Consider the following 19,163-nt stretch of genomic DNA (forward strand, 5'->3'; position numbering starts at 1 on the left):
GCCCACTGTGACATCAGGGCTAACTTTTTTGGTAGGGAATGGAGTGGGAATGAGATGGCTCCATGTGACTGCAGGAGAAATTCCTCAGTAAACCCCCTAAGAGTGAATTCTTAGAACTGCTAAGACACTCGTGGCCCTGAATCACAGGTACTAGTGAAGGAAAACCCCCTGGGGACAGGCTCTCCCTGAGCCAAGACCTGGGCAGGGCAGCTGTGACACTCTCTCAGGCAATCTTTATGTCCTGGGTTGTTCCAGTTGATGTGGGCGATAATGACCGCCCACCGAGAGTTTCTAGAAACAGAAGTCAGCGAGAGCAAGGGTCCCCGCCAGCCACTCCCCACAATGGAGGATACAGAGAAAGAGTGGGTGATCAGCTCCTAGGGTGAATGGCCATCCAACTTTAGAAAACATTTCTTTAATACCCAGGCCAACATCGGGGCCCCGTGATTAGAGGAAAGCTCACCCAAAGGCAGAACCCAACTGAAGAAGGGGCTTTTCAATCAGTTATCAAGGCAGTTCCCCACACCTCGGCATCTTAGCACCACACAGTGTCTTCCTCACTTCTCAGTGTATAGTCCAGTGGGGGAGTAAGGTGAGCTGTCTTCCATAGTGCGATGGAGGGGCCTAAGCTCCTGCCATCTGTTTCTCTGCCATTTCTAAGATGTGGCTTCCACATTTCTCACCAAAGGAAAACTAGAAGACCCTCTCCTCTGTGGTCTCAGCATGTTAACCTGTGTTTGTTTGGGAGAACTAGTCTCACGGCTCTATCAGATGCAAGGGGACCTGGGAACTGTGCCCTGACTGGGCGGCTCTTCCCATGACCACTGTACACCGTGAGAGAGAAGTGAGCATCTTGACTTGAAAACTACCTCCCATCTCTGCCGGGCCATCCAAACTGCCCCAGGGTTAACTTAACTGTCTTGAGAGGTGGTGAACATTGTGAGCTTGGGAGCATTCTCAAATGGAAACAGTGCCCCTCTGCTGAGTTTTCTCTAGGGTAGAGCTCTCACACCTGAACAGAGGATGTATTCTCCTCCTCTGCTGTCATTGTACTTTCTAAGGAGTTATTGGGTACCCGTTTTGGTTTTGGATGCTGTGGGGGATACACCTTGCTTTGTGACCTGTCCAGATCTGGGGCGGCGTCACTTACGTTTGTCACCCTCTGCTGTACTGTGGACTTTGGAGCTCGGCAAACTGATGCTCGGTAAATAGAAGCAGTGCTCTCTTTAAACAGAGCCTTGTGATGCACTGGGAGGGGGTGTGGGGGGGGGGAGCTTAAGCTCCTCACACAAAGCTGAGATGAGCAATGGAGACTGTTCAGACCATTGGTGTTTAGCAGAGGAATACTCGGCAAAGCCCGTCTCTGTTGCCAAGTCTCCCTCTCAGATTTCCAAACAGCCAAATCGCTGCCGTTACATGCAGGATTTGGGCTCTTGGGGGAGGAGTGAGTTCTGTTGATGTGGGAAATAGGAGAGTATGAGCAGGGAGCCAGGAGAGGGCCTGGCCCCACCTGTCAATCCTGTGAGTGTGCTGCTCACATGGGGACAGACAGGTAGCCATACCTTTGTTCCCAGGTGGCAGCTGGTCCCGGAGGTATCATGCACTGAACTTGATCCCCACTCTCAGCCGCCTGTATTTAACGCTGAGACAAATCCGCACTGAGCAGTTTGAAATGCCAATGCCTTCCTCTCACTTCAGAGGACCCTCCTGGAGTTTTTCTGCTGGTGACCCTGGGTCATTTGGGGCACTCAGTCTATGAGTATAAAGAGCCCCTGGGTCTTAACTAAAGCCTCATCTGTGTGAAGGCATTCTACACCACACTCTCTTTAATCCCTGGAAACCCCACATCCACCCTAAGGAGAAGGCAGGTTGCGATTTACACTTGCGTGCCAAACAGTAAAGAAAACAGAAACTCAGAATGATGATGCAAGGCCCACTGCATGGCTCTGGGATGCCTTCTCCCTATTGGGCTTGGCTGGCACTGCTGATCTATCAAATGCCTGTATAAGCCAGCATCCCGTTTACAGGCTTTGTCTCCAGTTCTCTGCAGCGCTCCCAGAGGCTGCTCCAGCCATCTGGCGAGCATTCACCTCTGTAGGTAACTCCAACACACACCCAGAGCCAAGAGCCACCAGCGCTCTCCATGTATAATCCTAATGTCCAAGCCTTCCGGCACTGCATTATAGCGTTTCCAGGGTCTGACTTCAACAGTGAGATTGCACACTCATGTGTACAAATGTTCACAAGCACACACCTGGGAGGCCACATCTCTCTCCCGCTGGAACACCTTCGGGCTGAAGAGTGCCTTTCCCTTCCCAGCCTTCTGTTCTCCTATCTGCTAATCTTAACACGCTGTAGGTTTGCTCTGTCAATTTATTCGCGCTGTTCCTAGCTCCAGTACATTCCTCTGCTGGCCAGTCCCTGGGGATGGAACAGTCACTGCTCCGCCAGGCGGTAGAATCCACCCTCACGTGTGTCCTTGAAGCCTCCCTCCCCCAATGGTCCTAACGGAAGCTTCTGGGAGTGGTTAGGACCCTGAGTGGCACAAGTCTCAAAACTGTATCTTTGCTGAATTCAGGAAATGTATTTGCTCCCAGAACTTGGAAACCTGAGATGGCTCTGGCTCCAACATCGCTGTCCCCAGAGGTGCCACTGATATCAGTGTGACTCCTCCTTTCTTCTCAGCTTGATTTCCCCCAGTATGGTAACTTAGTGCAAGTTTCCATGGACCCCAGGAAGGTGGCTGCTGGCAGCGCCAGCCTGGATTCTTACTGCTCAATAGCCTCAGAGAAAGAGGAGAGAGCATGTCCTTGGGGAGAAACTCTCAGTCCATCCCAGCATGTGGCAGGGAGTTCGCGGGTATGTAAGAGTCCTGACAATGGGAGGCAGTAAAGTTTAGGATGCCAACCAGAAGCACACTGTCTCCTCCCTCCCCCCACCCATCATTTTTCCATGGCTGTCCTGTGTTTCTGTCCAGCCCCCTTTTCTAGCATCCTCAGGCACTGCATGCACATTGTACATAGACATACATGCAGATAAAAATGCCATGAACACAAAACAAAAATAAATGAAATTTAAAGATGTATTCACTAGGGGCCCGCTGTGTGCCAGGCACTGTTCTTGGCAGTTGGAAATTTGTTAATGGCCATACCCTCCCTTGTGGAGTCTGCACTCACTCAGGAAGGGGAGGTGCAATAAGCAATGACGAATACATGAAATGATGAGAACAAGAGGAATTAGCAGTGAGGCAAGGCAGACCAGAAGTGTTGGGGACCAGGCTACCCCTTTAATTAGGGCACTAGCATAGGTCTCCCTAAGAAGGCGATATGGAAATAAATGAAAGGCGGTGAGGAGCGAGTGGACACGTTCAGGTGGAGAGAGGGAGCATGGCAGAGCTCTGAGCAGGAGCTGGGAGGTCAGGTGCTGGAGATAGGAAGAGAGCGCTTCCTAAGGCACGGAAGCAGCTTCTCTAGGAATCCAGCGGCACCCTGGTCCTTGGCTACAGTGCTATTGCGCTCTGTCTTACGGATGGTCAGTGCTGAGCTGGATGCCTGGGGCTAGAAAGTGGATTCTAGCCACCCGTCTGGTACTCCTGACACTTGGCAGCCTCTATAGGAAGGATGGTGGAGAGGTGCTAGTGTGGTCAGGCAGAGAACAAGGCAGGGGTTGCTGTGAGGCTGAGCGAAATGGGGCGGGGCTGGGTGCTCTCTGGGGCCCTAAGCCTGCTGGGTCTTTGCATCTTGCTCCCTGTAGCCAGGCCTGCCTCATCATCTGGCGATGTGGTTTCTATGTTGCATTTTAGTTCAGTAGCTCATCGGCTGAGAGAACCAGACCCTAACGTTTCTGAGAACTCACCCCAACTTCCTGCTTCCTTCACTATGGCAGCCACATTCCCATTTCTACCAGCAAAGAGGCTGCCCACTGCCATACCAGGGCCACCAGTCCTGGTTACAGTGCCCGGGTCTCAGCAAGGCTAACCTGCCTTTGACACCCAGACTGTGGCCTAAGGCCAGAGAAAAGTCCCCGAGGGAGAGGAGCTGGCTGGTGGCAGGCGGCTGCTTCCTACTGCTGACCCTTTCCTACCTCCTCCCTGCAGCCTACGAGATTGTCATAGAAACTGGCAACGGAGGCGAAACCAGAGAGAATGTCTGGCTCATCTTGGAGGGCAGGAAGAACAGATCCAAGGAGTTCCTTGTGGAAAATTCTTCCAGACAGCGGGCCTTTCGGAAGTAAGAAGGGTGCTTAATGGGATGGGGGTGGGGAGGGTAATCCAGAGACCCCAGTAATCTCTCCCACTGAGTGCTCTACAAATGGGTCTAACCAGAAAGAATGTGCCGAGCACATACTATGTGCCAGACCTGTAATTCCCTTATAAGTATTATCCCACATCCCAACCCAGAGCTCTCCCCCTGCTTCTCCTGGGAGGCCTCAGCAGCTGCGTCCACTTCATCTCTGTTCCTGACAGAACTTAAGTCTCCACTTTCCTCTGCTCAGCTTCCTTTATCTCGGTCCATTCAAGCCTCCCTATGAAACAGGGTGGCTTACAAACAACTGACATCTCTTCCCCATGTTCTTGAGGCTGCCGATTTGGTATCCGGTAACACTCACCTCCTGGTTCACAGATGGGGGTCCTCTCACTGTGTCCCCATGCAGCAGGAGGGGTGCAGGAGCTCCCTTGTTTTGTAAGACTCCATTCACAAAATCTCCACCCTCACCACTCACTCACCTTCCAAAGGCCCAGCTCCAAACTCCATCACACAGGATTAGGTTTTGTCGGGCAGACTTGGCAGGGTAGCCCATTCCGTTTACCTCAACCTTTTATTCAAATCCCCCTTCCATGAGGACAGAGTCTGTGCTCCTCAGGCCAGAGCCAACGGACTGCCCGCACCCTGCCTTCTCGTTACCATGTTCTCACGGGTTCAAATTCCTTACAAGTAGATTCCCTAATACCCAACTACTCTCATCATAAGGTTTTTCAAAATCAGGAGGGTTCTTCCTCCTTTCTCTGAAGTCCCGTACCTAGCTCTTCACCCTTCTTCAAGATCCAAGCTGCTTAGTGATGGCCATTTACAAGCTTGAACCAGGCTGCTGGGAGGGCTTTTTCACTGTCTTGATTTAAAACTAGCCCGAATCCCTCAAGGAGCGCTGGGCTGGCTATGGTATTGCACGTTCCTTCCATACCATCCTGGAATACAATATGCTTTTCAATAAATGCTTGCCTCCATCACCAGGCGCGGGCAGCCCATTGATCACATCTTGGTTTTCTACAGGGGGACCACAGACACATTCGAGTTTGACAGCATCTTCTTGGGGGACATTGCTTCCCTCTGTGTGGGCCACCTGGCCAGGGAGGACCGCTTCATCCCCAAGAGAGAGCTGGTCTGGCATGTCAAGACAATCACCATCACTGAGATGGAGTATGGAAATGTGTATGTACAGAGCTGAGCCTGGGGTGCAGTGGGAACTTCACTCATGGGCGAGAGGGCAATGTGTGGGAAGGTGTGTTCTTCAATACCAAGGTTACCCTATTCATGACTATAAACCTGCAAGACAGGGCGGGAAGAAGCAGCTCTTATGTGCTAGAGCGGTGGTTCTCAACCTTCCCAATGCTGTGACCTTTTAATATAGTTCCTCGTGTTGTGGTGACCCCCAACCATAAAAGTATTTTTGTTGCTACTGCATTATGCTACTGTTATGAGTTGTAATGTAAATATCTGTGTTTTCTGATGGTCTTAGGCGAACCCTGTGAAATTGCTGTTCAACCCCCCAAAAGGGTCAAGACCCACAGGTTGAGAACCACTGTGCTAGAGTTACCTGAACTATGTGTGTATCTACCACCAGAGACAGGAGACTAGACTAGGTGATCTTGGGTGTCTCCTGCCTTTTAATCCAGGGAGATTTCCTTACAAGAACTCCAGAAGGCACACAGCAGCAGATACTGGAGCCTTTTCTTCCTTCCTTCCTTCCTTCCTTCCTTCCTTCCTTCCTTCCTTCCTTCCTTCCTTCCTCCCTCCCTCCCTCCCTCCCTCCCTCCCTTCCTTCCTTCCTTCTACAAAGACACAGAAATGATGCTTGCAAGCCTGTGGCTTAGGAGATCCTGATGAGGATGACTCTTAAGGGCAAGAACAGGCCAGTCAGGCAATTCAGTAACACACTTGCTTTCCAGGTGCCTGTGCCTTTGCGTCTCTGCCATCAGGGTCTTCTGAAGACTTAGCCATTTCTGGGAGAGTAAGAGCCTTAGTTACCTAGGCAACACAGGCACAACCGACAATTGGTACAGTTAACACCACCTGGTACTGTTACAGCAAGCCAGCAAGGCCTAAGGCAGTGGTCCTCAAGCTGTGGGTCTTGACCCCTTGGGGGATTGAATTGTCTTTTCACAGGAGTCACCTAGGACCCTTGGAAAACACAGATATTTACATTACTATTCATGACAGTAGCAAAATTACAATTATGGAATAGCAACAAAAATAATTTTATGGTTGGGGATCATCACAACATGAGGAACTATATTAAAGGGTCACCGCATTAGGAAGGCTGAGAACCACCGGTCTAAGGCACTGGAAGGCCTGGGAGAGGCCAAGAAGAAGCCAGGGAAGCCTAGTGGGGAGAGCCACGGCCAAGGCTTACCTGGTGGGATAAGATAGCGGTGTCTGTGGGCCACAAGGCTAGAGTGCCACTGACTGCTTGTAGGCCATATCACCCGGGGCCATTGCTGGCCTTTCTCCCACCATGCTGCTTCCCGGAACTGTCCCTGATCACTCCACACAGCCCCTCCTTTCCCTAGGAAGGAGGTCACTGCCCACACAAAAGCAACAGCCAGGTGTCTCCATCTCCTGTGACTCAAGCAAGTAGTGTCTTCAATAATAGGATCTTACCATCTTGTTTCAGTGAATGAAGATGAGCAATGGCAATAACTCGTATTGTTTGGGGGTGTAAGGGACCCCACTGACCAACACCTTGCATTAACCCTCTGTATTGGGTAATATTATTTAATCTCTCTCTCTCTCTCTATGTATGTATGTAGGTATGATATATGTATGTATATGTGCAGTGTGCTTTTTATTCTGGGGATAGAATCTAGAGCCATGTACATGCTATATAAGCATTCTGTCTCTGAGCTGCATCCCCAGCTCTTGGCATTCTTGCTCATTAACACCCTCAGAGTTCCAGTGGAAGGACACACAGAGAGGCTTTTATCTATGTTTTAAAAAAAATCAAAATCATATACTGTTTTATCTGAATAGTTTATCCAACAGAGAATCACTATAAAATTCAAATAAGACCAAAGAGTGGGTAAAAGACAGCACCATTTCCCTAGGTCCTACCCATCAGAGGCAGCCATCGGGAGCATGTTGAGGGCCTCATTGTCCCTGGTACTTTTCTGATCCCTGTGGACACCATGTCCACAGAAGGCTGACGGTGCTATACCTGAGTTTTAAGCCAGTTCACTTCTTCTTTGCTCACTGTTTTCACGCTTGGTCTCACAGGCTCTTCCCCACATCCAGTCAGAGCCTTGACCCCACTGGCTTTGAGTCCCACATCTTGGGCAGTGTTTCCAGTTCTATTAGGAAATGTGTCCTTGTATCTGTACCGGGGAATTTTTTTTTAGCCATTTAAAATAATGATCTAAATGTGTACCAGATGACTTGGAGCAACTCCCAGGAAGTATTATCAAGTGAGGAAACCAAGATGCAGGAAAACACGTTTTGTACGACACCGTGCAGAAAAGAGAACACTGACGTCCCCATATGTCTGTGTGTACGTGGGTCTGTCAGCAGGGGTGGAAGGGAGGAAGTTTGGCAGGCTGCACCCTCCGCTGTTATGTGGGTTATCTAAGGTAAGGGTGGGGTGCTGCAGTAGGAAACAGAGAGAAAGGAGATATAGCCAAACAGATAGGAAAAGAGAGACCCCACTTGGAAACCCATGTATGTGACTATAAAATTTTTGCATTTACATTCAATTATGAATATTACTGAATCTATGAAAAAAACCCACATTTTAAAAGAATTTTAAACTGAACAATGAATGTGCATCTCCTTTGAAGATATTCTGGTATGTAAAAAAAAAAAATCCAAATACATCACGTGATAAGTCTGTGGAGGAGAGATCTCAAAACAGAACAAAAATTTTCTGTGAGGCACCTTCATTTTTTTTTCCTTCAAAATTTCTTCCTTCCTTTCTTTCCAATTAAAATTTTTTATTGGCATCGAGGGCCTGAGAGGCGGCTCAGCAGGTAAAAGTACCTTGTCGCTGAGCCTGCTAACCTTGGCTTTATCCCTGAGCCACACCTGGGAGAGAGAGAGAGAGAGAGAGAGAGAGAGAGAGAGAGAGAGAGAGAGAGAGAGAGAGAGAGAGAGAGAGAGAGAGCTCACTCCCACACCTTGTCCTCTGACCTCCACAGGGACGGCACGGCAGGGGTTTGCCCTCACTCAAGCACACCGATACAAAACAAAGGAACAGATGTAAAATTGTGTTTGGCTCTTTATTTGCATCTATTCACAGCATATGGTATTGGGTTTCGTGAGGTCAGTTTCTTTCAAGTAGACCATGGATTTTCACCATATCCACCCTCTTCCCCTTCTCCCTGTACCCCTTTCTGTCAGTCCCCTGCCTCCCCCAGTCTTCCCTCCACATCATATACACACAACACTGTTCATGTATCTATTTTATAAAGAACAACTAGGATCTCCAAAGGAGGGCACATGTGAATTTTAGTAGTTTGGAGTTTGGCTTATTTTCTTAATATGATGATTTCTGGTTGTGTCTATTTCCCAGGAAATGACTCTTCTTCGTGGCTCACTCCATTGTGTGTGCCCGCCATATTCTTTCACCCATTCACGTTGACAGGCACCGAGGCCAATTTCATAACATGCTTCCTGTGCAGGGAACAGTGGGGAGCACTGACTTGGAATCCTTGAAGTTTATACCCAGGAGGAGCAATGCTGGGTCATATGATAATTCCATTTTTAGTTTCGTGGGAAATCCTATCCTGACTTTCACAGTGTCCAGACAGTTTGCATCCCACCAGCAGTATATAAAGCTCCCCTTCCCCATAGCCTCACCAGCTTTTTGTAGCTATTTGTTGTCTTTGTTACAGCATTTGGACCAGATATGGAGTCTCAATATAGTTTTGATGTCATTTCTCTGATGGCTAAGAATGCTGAACATTTCCTTTATTTCTGGGCCATTTTTACCGTATCTTTTAATAAATGCTCATTTTATTACTCCGAGTATTGACTAGGTTGTCACTTCTTTGGAATTTAGTGAGGTTTTTTTTTTTCAAAGTTCTTTATATATTCTGGATATTAATCCTCTGGCAGATGTATAAGTAACAAAGATTTTCTCCCCTCCTGTGGGATGTCACTTCCCTTTGCCAATCTTTTCCTTTGCAATGCTTTTAGATTTATTTTATTTTATTTTATTTTATTTTATTTTATTTTATTTTATACTTGTGAGTGTTTTTTGGCTACATGTATGTATGTGCACACATGTGTGCCTGGTGCCCACAGAGGTCAGAAGAAAGAGTCGATCACCTGGAACTGGAGCAACAGATGGTTGTAAGCTACCACGTGGGTGCTGGAATTGAACTGTGGGAATTAAAGACTCTAAACCTCTGAGTCAATTCTCCAGCCCCGGTTAAACTTCTAATTTCATGTGATCTCACTTGCCAGTTCTTGGTGTTTGCCCCTGAGCTACTAAAGACTCTTTGAGAGAGTCCCTGCCTGTGTTCATATCCTGAAAGCCTTCCCCTCCTTCCTCTAACAGTGTCAGAGTTTCAGGTCTCATAATAAAGTTTTCATCCATCTGGAGATGATGGTGTGAGGGTTAGACGTGGAACTCTAACGCCATTCTTCTGCATTGAATATCCAATTTCCCTAGCACAGTTTTCTGAAGAGGCTATCTGTTCTCCGATGTCTGTTGTTTGGTATCTTGATAAAATAAATAAATAAAATTGGGTGTCTACAGCTGTGGATTTAAATCGGGGTTCTTAAATCTTTCCCACTATGTTTTTTTCTGTGGGTACCAAACGACTTTTGTTACTGTGGCTCTGAACTGTAGCTTGAAAGTGGTTGTGAGTATTCTTCCGGCATTGTCCATTTTGCTCAAGGTGCTTTTGTGTGATCCAGAGGCCTCTGTGTGCTTCTGGGTTAGTTTTAGGATTCCCGCCCCCGCCTCCATCTTTGTAAAGAATGCCATGGAAGTTTGATGGGATTGCAACGCATCTAAATCCATTTTCACTAACTTGCTCCTGCTGATCCGTTCTTCCCTTGCCTTCACTTCCTTTGCTCTTTTTAGTTTCCCTAGCAGAAGTTTTCAGCTGCTTTTCTTTCATTGTGCTGCTTTGCTGACAGTGTTGATCAGTTCCGAGTGTTCTACCAGGGCCTCGGTGCCCTTAATGTACAATACTGTATCATCTGCAGATATGAATAGTTTGGCTGCTTTCTTTCATGTATGTCTGTGTTCCTTTTGTTTTCTTCCTCTTGTCTTGGTGCTCTAAGACTTCAAAGACTATACTGAATAAGCATGGAGAAAGTGGGCACCCTCGTCTCATTCCTGATTTTAGTAGGAATGTCTTGAGTTTTTCCCTATCTGATGCAATGTTAAATACAAGATTGTCATAGATAATCCTTATTATATTGTTCCATTCTTAGTTCCTTCTGGGATTTTTGTCATGAAGGGATGTTGGAATTTGTCAGAAAATCTTTTCTGCAATCATGGAGATGATCATGTGATTTCTATCCTTGAATCTATAATGTGACGTATTACATGTATTGATTTATGGTGTTGAACTGCTTTACATCCCTGGAACAAGGCCCACTTGGGTATGGGGCATGATCTTTCTGGTGTATGACTGGATACAGTTTACAAGTAATTTTTCTATATTCATCAGGGAGATGAGCCTGTGTGTGTGTGTTTGTGTTTGTGTGTGTGTACCCCTATCTGGCTTTAATTTCAGTGTAATCCTACCATTTTAAAATGAATCTGGTAGCTTTCCTTTCCTTTCTTGTTTATGGACTACACCGAAGAACATCCACCTTAGCTCCTCTTTACATGTCAGGTGGAATTTACCAGTGAATCCATCAGGGCCTGGCCTTGAGAAACTCCACACTTATGCTTCTGTCTCATTGCCTGCTATACATCTATTTAAGTTGTTTATATCATCTAGGTTTAATTTTTGTAAGTGTGTGTATAGAAACTTGCCTATTCTGTATTTTTATTTTTTGAATAAACATGGAGAGAAGGGGATGGGGTGGGGGAATTGGAGGACAGCTTGTGGAAGTCGGTTCTCCCTTCCCACCAGGTGAGTTCCAGATATTGAACTCAGGCTGTCAGGCCTGCTAGCAAGCGCCCTTACCACCTGGCTATCTTACAAGTTCAAATACAAGTTTTCAAAGTATGCTGTAGTAATCTTCTGAATTTCATTGGTATCTGTTGTAATATCTCCCTTTTGATCTCTAGTTCTATTGATTTGGGTCTTCTCTTCCAATTGTTTGGCTAAAGGTTTGTCAGTCTTGTTTATCTTTATGAACAACCAACTCCTTACTTCATTGATTCTTTGTATTATTTTTTGGTTTTCATTTCCTTTATTTATGCCGTATCTTTTTATTTCCCTCCATCTACTGATTTGGGTTTGGCTTGCTCTGGTTTTTCCCTGGCCTTAAGGTGCATCATTAAGCTCTCTGTATTTGAGACCTCTCTGATTTTTTAAATGTAAGCATTTGTAAATATAAATATCCCAACTCTGCTTTCATCATGTGCCACAGGTTCTAGTAGATTATATTTTTGTTTTCATTGGATTCTAGAAAATTTTAAATTAGCCTCTTGATCTTCTGAATGACTCATTTATCTTTCAATAGTGTGTTATTCAATCTCCATGAGTTATGTCCTATCATTCCCCTTGGTGTTGACTTTATTTTGTTGTAATAAAACATGACATAATGAAGGAGAATGGGGAAGGGTACATGGCAGGGTTTGAAGTGAGCCAGGGGGAGGAAGAAGTGTTGTAATCAAATTACATTCTCAAAAATTAAAAAGAGAGAATATAAGAAATGACTTGAATTTTCTTGTACTTTTAAGGTTTGTTTAGTGCCCTCAAATGTCATCTATTTTAGGGAAAGCTACATGGGCTTCTGAGAAAAATGTGTTCTGCAATGTTTGGGTGGAATATTCTGTAGCTGTCTGTTAAGTCCATTTGATCTTCAGTGGCATTTAGCTGTGATGTTTCTTTGGTGGTTTTTGTTAGTTTAGTTTTGTCTGTCAGGTGACCTATTTATTGGTGAGAGTGGGGCACTATTATTATGCTGAGATGAATCCGTACTTTTAAGTCCATTGGTGTCTGTTTTATGAAGTCAATGTGTCAATATTCAGTGCATATAGGTTTACAATTACAATATCCTCTTGGTAGACTGTGCCTTAGTACACAAGGTTTACAATTACAATATCCTCTTGGCAGACCATCCCTTAATCAACACAAAGTAACCTTCATTGTCTCCTCTACTTAATTTTGGTTTGATGCCTACTTGGCCAGCTATTAGTATTACTATGCCTGCTTGTTTTCTAATTTCTTTTGTATGGAATATCGTTTTCCATTCTTCCATGTTGAAGCTGTGCTCATATATTCCAGGGAGGTGGGTTTCTTGTAGGCAATAAATAGATGGGCCTTGTTTTTTAATTCAATCTACCAGTCTGTGTCTTTTGATTAGAGGATCAAGACCGTTACTATCCATCGTTATTGCTGGAAGCTTTGCACTGACTACTGCCTTTTGGCGACTTTGTGGTAGTTGGTGCTTCCCTTCTCCTCATTTGCTTATATGCCATCCTAGTGCAGTTTATTCTTCCCTGTGGCCGCACGGGTATTCTTTCACTACAGTAGATAGAGTCCTTCAGATACCCTCTGTAGTGCTGGCTTAGTGGTCATGAATTTCTTTAGCTTGTTTTATCATGTAAGTTTTTTCTTTTACTTTAAATTATAAAGGATAATTTGGTTGAATGTAGTAATCAGGGTCAGTAGTTATTGTCTTTCAGACCTCAAATATACTGTCCCATGCTCTCCTGGGTTCCCGAATTTCTGTTGAGAAATCTGCTCTTACACCAATGGAGTTGTCTTTATATGTTACTTGGTCCTTTTCTCTTGAAGCTTTCAAATCATCTCTGTAGACTTCATGTGTTATTTAAAGTTTGATGTGGGAATTTCTTTTCTGGTCCTTTATGTCTGGCATTCCCAATGGCTCTTGTGTCTTGTTGGTCATCGCTTGCTCCAGGTTAAGCAGCTTTCTGCTGGGCTTTTATTGACTATGGTTTCCATGCCTTTAGTTTGAACGTCCCCCTCTTCTATGTTCATGTCTTTGATGGCATCTCTTAGGCCTCGGGTGTTCTGTTGTGCTTTCTTATTATTTTATCTTTGCAATTGTCTCAATGTTTTAATTTGTCTACTTCATATCCAAGTCCTGATATTCTGTCTTCCACTTAATTTATTCCATTGGTGAGTTTCTCCACTGAGGATTTTCTTCCTTATTGAGCTTTTCATTTCCATTCTCCCTCTCCCCATTTTTCATAGTATTTCCCTCTATTGAATTTCACTTTACTGTGCTGTATTGACATCTTTATTTTATTCTTCAGGTTTTGTGTGTGTGTGTTTACTCTTTGTGGTTATTCTGGGGTGTATTTGTGTCCCCTTTGAGTCTGTGCAATGTTCTTATCATTTTTTTTGTGATATATATTTTTTATTTTACAATACCATTCAGTTCTACATATCAGCCATGGGTTCCCCTATTCTCCCCCCTCCCATGCCCTCCCCTTACCCCCAGCCCACCCTCCATTCCCACCTCCTCCAGGACAAGTCCTCCCCCGAGAACTGTGATCAACTTGGTAGACTCAGTCCAGGGAGGTCCAGTCCCTTCCTCCCAGACTAAGCCAAGTGTCCCTGCATAAGTTCCTGGTTTCAAACAGCCAATTCATGCAATGAGCACAGGACTTGGTCCCACTGCCTAGATGCCTCCCAAACTGATCAAGCCAATCAACTGTCTCACCTATTCAGAGGGCCTGATCCAGCTGGGAGCCCCTCAGCCTTTGGTTCATAGTTCATGTGTTTCCATTCATTTGGCTATTTTTTTTCAATAATTGAGTAAAACTGAAATTTATTATATGCCACAGTTGTCCTAGGGACCTCCATGCTATATATATATAGCCTTTATGGTTCTATGGGTTGTGGTCTGATTGTTCATTTTATATCTAGAATCCACCAATGAGTGAGTACATACCATAACTGTCTTTCTGGGTTTGGGTTACCTCACTCAGGATGATTTTTTCTAGTTCCATCCATTTGCCTGCAAATTTCATGCTTTCATTGTTTTTCTCTGCTGAGTAGTACTCCATTGTGTATATGTACCACATTTTTTTCATCCATTCTTCCGTTGATGGGCATCTAGGTTGTTTCCAGGTTCTGGCTATTACAAATAGTGCTGCTATGAACATAGCTGAGCATGTATCTTTATGGTATGTATCAGCATTCTTTGGGTATATGCCAAGAGTGGTATGGCTGGGTCTTGAGGTAGTTCGATTCCTAATTTTCGGAGAAACGCCATACTGATTTCCACAGTGGTTGTACAAGTTTACATTCCCACCAACAGTGGAGGAGTGTTCCCTTTGCTCCACATCCTCTCCAACATTGGTTGTCATTGGTGTTTTTGATCGTAGCCATTCTGACAGGTGTAAGGTGGTATCTCAGAGTCGTTTTGATTTGCATTTCTCTGATGATTAAGGATGTTGAGCATTTCTTTAAATGTCTTTCAGCCATTTGTAGTTCTTGTTTTGTGAATTCTCTGTTTAGCTCTTTAGCCCATTTTTTAATTGGACTGTTCAGTGCTTTGATGTCTAGTTTCTTGAGTTCTTTATATATTGTGGAGATCAATCCTCTGTCAGATGTGGGGTTGGTGAAGATCTTTTCCCAATCTGTTGGCTGTCTTTTTGTCTTATTGACTGTGTCTTTTGCCCTGCAAAAGCTTCTCAGTTTTGAGAGGTCCCATTTATTAATGGTTGTGCTCAGGGTCTGTGCTGTCGGTGTTTTATTTAGGAAATGGTCTCTGGTGCCAATGCGTTCAAGAGTGCTTCCTATTTTCTTTTCTATTAAGTTTAGTGTAACTGGATTTATGTGTTCTTATCATTTTTATTATTATTATTATTACCTAGGATTACATCTCATCCAAGTTCATTGTAGTCCATTATGGTGGAATCAGTGATTTTCAGGAGTTTCGTTGCTGGGTTTTTAAAAAATATATTACTTGTGTTTCTACATTGGGTTTTGTGCATTAGGTTGAAAGCTGGATGCTTTTGATCTTGCTTGGAATTATTTGTTCAGTCTAACTATTTGGAATAGTCGGGTGGCGGTAGGTTATAGAAGGCTCAAGATGTCATGTATCCTCACTGGCCTGGGTGTGTGACTAAACACCCAGTCTGTGTGCTTGCATTCCAGCTTTGCTGCCAGAGTACAAGCCTGTCTTCATAGTGGCTGCAGACAATCTATGGACCCATGAAAATACAGTAGTAGTCTGATAAAAGCAATCACCCTTCAATTTGGAGGGAATAAGAAGCACAGATAGAATGTCATGTCCTGAGATATTAGTCACTTCAGGTAGGGAAGTAAACCAGAGAGTAATGTTAGAAATTAGTATTAGAGCAACAGAGAAAATACTAGAGGAGATACACAGGAGAACAAAATGGATAAAGGAGAAGATAAGGCAGCTCCGAGTGGCTATCAAGTCAAAAGAGAATTGCTAAAGAATGCAGTCGGGGCTGGGCAACGGCTCAGTCAGTCAGTACTTGCCATAAAGGCATGGGGGCCTGAGTTTGATTCCCAGAACCCATGGAAAAGCCTGGCATGGTGCCACACACTTGTAATCCCAGTGCTGAGAAAGCAGAAGCAGCCAAGTCTCTGAGGTCCAGTGGCCAACCAACCTACTCTAATCAGTGAGAGACCCTGACTCAAAAAGAGACCCTACTCAGGTAGCTCAGGTAGGTAGCACCTGAAGAATTACATCTAAGGTTGACCTATGGCCTCTACATGTGTGGGCCAACATATGTTTGAACACACACACACACACACACACACAGAGAGAGAGAGAGAGAGAGAGAGAGAGAGAGAGAGAGAGAGAGAGAGAGAGAGAGAATCAGCAGCAGCCTAAAACAATCCCAACACTTGGGAAACCGAGGCAAGGAGACTCCCAATCCCACACCAACCGGTGCAATCTATCCCTTACAGGACTTGGGTGCTGACTCTGCCGTGTGAGGACTCTCTGGAGTTTTCATGGAGGAAGGGCATTGGTGCTGGTCATTTCAGGGGTGGCTCACAGGCAGAGGACCTTCCTGTGCATGTTCTGGTGTTCATGTTCACTAGAACATGAGTGATGCTGCTGCCTCTGTGGGCTCTCATTTAGGCAGATGCTTGGCACAAGTGCCGGCCCTGTCTTGTGTGTGCTCTCACAGGGATGGGGTGCTAGTATAAATCCTTCCTCTGGGAGGTTCTCCTGGAGGTCCAGCAGGTGCAGGTCCTGCCTCTGTGCAGGCTACCACTGGGTGAAGGGCAAATGCTGGTCCTGTTTCTATGTGTCCGGTGGAGACTGGCTCAGACTAAATTGCCTCTTTGTAGAACACTATGCAATTTTGAGTCACAGTTCCTTCCTCTATCTGATCTAGAGGTAATCTGCCAACAACATTTCAGTCTCATCCTGGACACTTGCTGTGGGTTCCCAGTGTGAACTGAGCGGCTGCCCCAGCGGGCATCTCCTAAAGTTGGCTCCTTGCCACTGCTACTGATAGAGTGCCTCTTAGGATGGCTGCTCTCCATCTGCCACTAGGGTATTCACTTCTGGGCACACTTTTCCATTGTTGCATTCCTGAAGTCATTAGCAAGCACCAGGACTGCTTATTTCAAAATCTGCTAAATTATTAGTGTTGTGAGACTGTTTCCTGGGGAGACGAGCAAACAGCTCTTCACTCCAGATAGGAAACCAATGGCAGAAGGAAGAAAAGATTCCATCCATGTCTAGACTGGTAAACCAGTCCAATGAGTTTAACAGGAAAGTGTGAGCAACTGAACAACTGGAGAGAAACTTTCTCCCCCAGGAACTGATAGCCTAACTCCTCAGAGGCAGGTCTTCATGAGACCCTCCCCCTCTGAATCATTAACTGCCTATAAAATCTCAAGGAGGGCTAGGATCTTATTAGCACCCAGCCCCCAACAATGGTTAACTGCCTATAAATGCTCAGGAAGGGCTGGGACCTGCCTTGTCCCTCTCCCACTCCATGATGGAATGATAATGGGCTCCATCTTGTGCTGGTCTGCTGTGGGTGGGAAATCACAGCTGCTGAGAGTTCAAAAGGGGCTGGAAGACAGCATGCTCCAACAATTTGGATTGAGAAGAACCCATAGCAAGTGTTCATTCCAAACCTAGGGATCAAGAAACACAGAGGCCAGTTAGTGGGTCCTTGATGTTCATCCTGAAGAGGATGGTGATTTGGACCAGAGCAGAGCAAGCAGGGAGGTGCTAGAAGATGGGGTAGGGGAACAGACTGGCTTGTTCTAGTTCTAGGTAACTTTGAAAGACAGGGCCAACAAGTTTGGGTTACAGATTTCATGTGGCATATGAGGAATGAGGAAAGGGTTAGAACAAGGAGCAACAGGAAGGATGGGGTGTCCATCCTCGCTGGGAATCTTGGGTGGAATGATGATGACGAGAGGCTATGCGAGATGAGGTGACCCTCTGCTGGCGTCTCCTGAGCTGACTCCTGTCTGCTCTTTAATGCCCTTCCAGGTACTTCTTTAACTGTGATTGCCTCATCCCCCTCAAGAGGAAGAGGAAGTACTTCAAGGTATTTGAGGTTACCAAGACGACAGAGAGCTTCGCCAGTAAGATCCAGAGCCTGGTACCAGTCAAGTACGAGATCATTGTGACGACCGGCTATGAACCAGGGGCGGGCACAGACGCCAACATCTTTGTGACCATCTTTGGAGCTAATGGGGACACGGGCAAGCGGGAACTGAAGCAGAAAATGCGCAACCTCTTCGAGAGGGGCAGCACTGACCGCTTCTTCCTGGAGACTCTGGAGCTGGGAGAGCTGCGCAAGGTCCGGCTGGAGCATGATGGCAGCGGCTACTACTCAGGCTGGCTGGTGGAGAAGGTGGAGGTCACCAACACTAGCACTGGGGTGGCCACCATCTTCTCTTGTGGCAGGTGGCTAGACAAGTCTCGGGGGGATGGCCTCACCTGGCGAGATCTCTTCCCATCTGTCTGAAATGCTCTGGCCACACCTTTTACCCTCTACCCTAAGGATGGGGCTATGGCAGCAGTCCTGAGGTCTCTACTCATCAGAGGCTGCTCCTTGCAAGTGACTGTGGGATCCTCCACTTTTCCATCTCTCAGACATACAAGAATTATATTCGTCACAAGTCATAATCCATGACTGTACGAACTATTTTTTTTTTTTAATTTCCTTTCCTTTTCATAGCAGTGGTACCCAGGCTGGGGCTTGCTGTGGGGTGTGGATGGAAAATTGGGGCTTTACTCAGGGGAGATAAGTGGGGAAGAAGAGATTATCAAGATGTGTATTTTAAGCAAAAACTAATTAACACTTTTTTCCCAAAAAAGCTGGGCTAATTAAATTATTACCAACCACACCCCACAGAGAGCTCATCTGAGCATCTGCGTGCTAAGAAATGTATGTTTTCCCCCCAGTTCTAACAAATCCAGAGGCAAATGCGGAAAAACATCAGGAGGAAGTGTTGGGGGACCTATGAGCCCGTGAAAAGTAGATAATTCTTTCCACCACTTAACAGAGACCAAGAGAATGGGTGCTCGCAGCTCCTGACACCTTGATCTTCCCCACCCCCGCCTCCATCTGTCTGTCTCTCTGTTTCTCTACCTGCCCCCCCCCGTTCTGCTCCTCTCGGTGCCCCCACCCCCATCACAATGTGGAGAGGATCCTCAACTCAGAGTCCACACTGCTTCTCTGCCACATCCCTCTGACAAGAGCTCCGTGGTGGTCTCACTGTGGAATGTGGCATCTTTCTCCATCCCTGTCTCAAGGGCAGAAAGCATCTCCTGATTCATTCTGTTAATGATGTGTTACCTAACTCTTGGCTTGCTGCTCTTGGGATGGGGCAA

General features: G+C 45.9%; 1 protein-coding gene across 3 annotated transcripts in view; it reads left to right on the forward strand.

Annotated features, from left to right (window-relative positions):
* Nucleotides 1–18,331, forward strand: part of Loxhd1 (lipoxygenase homology domains 1) — a 163,435-nt gene extending 145,104 nt beyond the window's left edge. For all 3 annotated transcript variants that reach the window (XM_037196946.1, XM_028872028.2, XM_028872029.2), the window contains 3 exons: nt 4,097–4,229; nt 5,271–5,429; nt 17,814–18,331. In XM_037196946.1, the coding sequence (XP_037052841.1) occupies nt 4,097–4,229; nt 5,271–5,429; nt 17,814–18,294 (773 nt within the window). In that variant the 3' untranslated portion in view covers nt 18,295–18,331. The remainder of the gene's footprint in view (nt 1–4,096; nt 4,230–5,270; nt 5,430–17,813) is intronic.
* The last annotated feature ends 832 nt before the right edge of the window (nt 18,332–19,163 follow it).

Source organism: Peromyscus leucopus, chromosome 19 (assembly GCF_004664715.2).
Source record: "Peromyscus leucopus breed LL Stock chromosome 19, UCI_PerLeu_2.1, whole genome shotgun sequence".
Lineage (NCBI taxonomy): Eukaryota > Metazoa > Chordata > Mammalia > Rodentia > Cricetidae > Peromyscus > Peromyscus leucopus.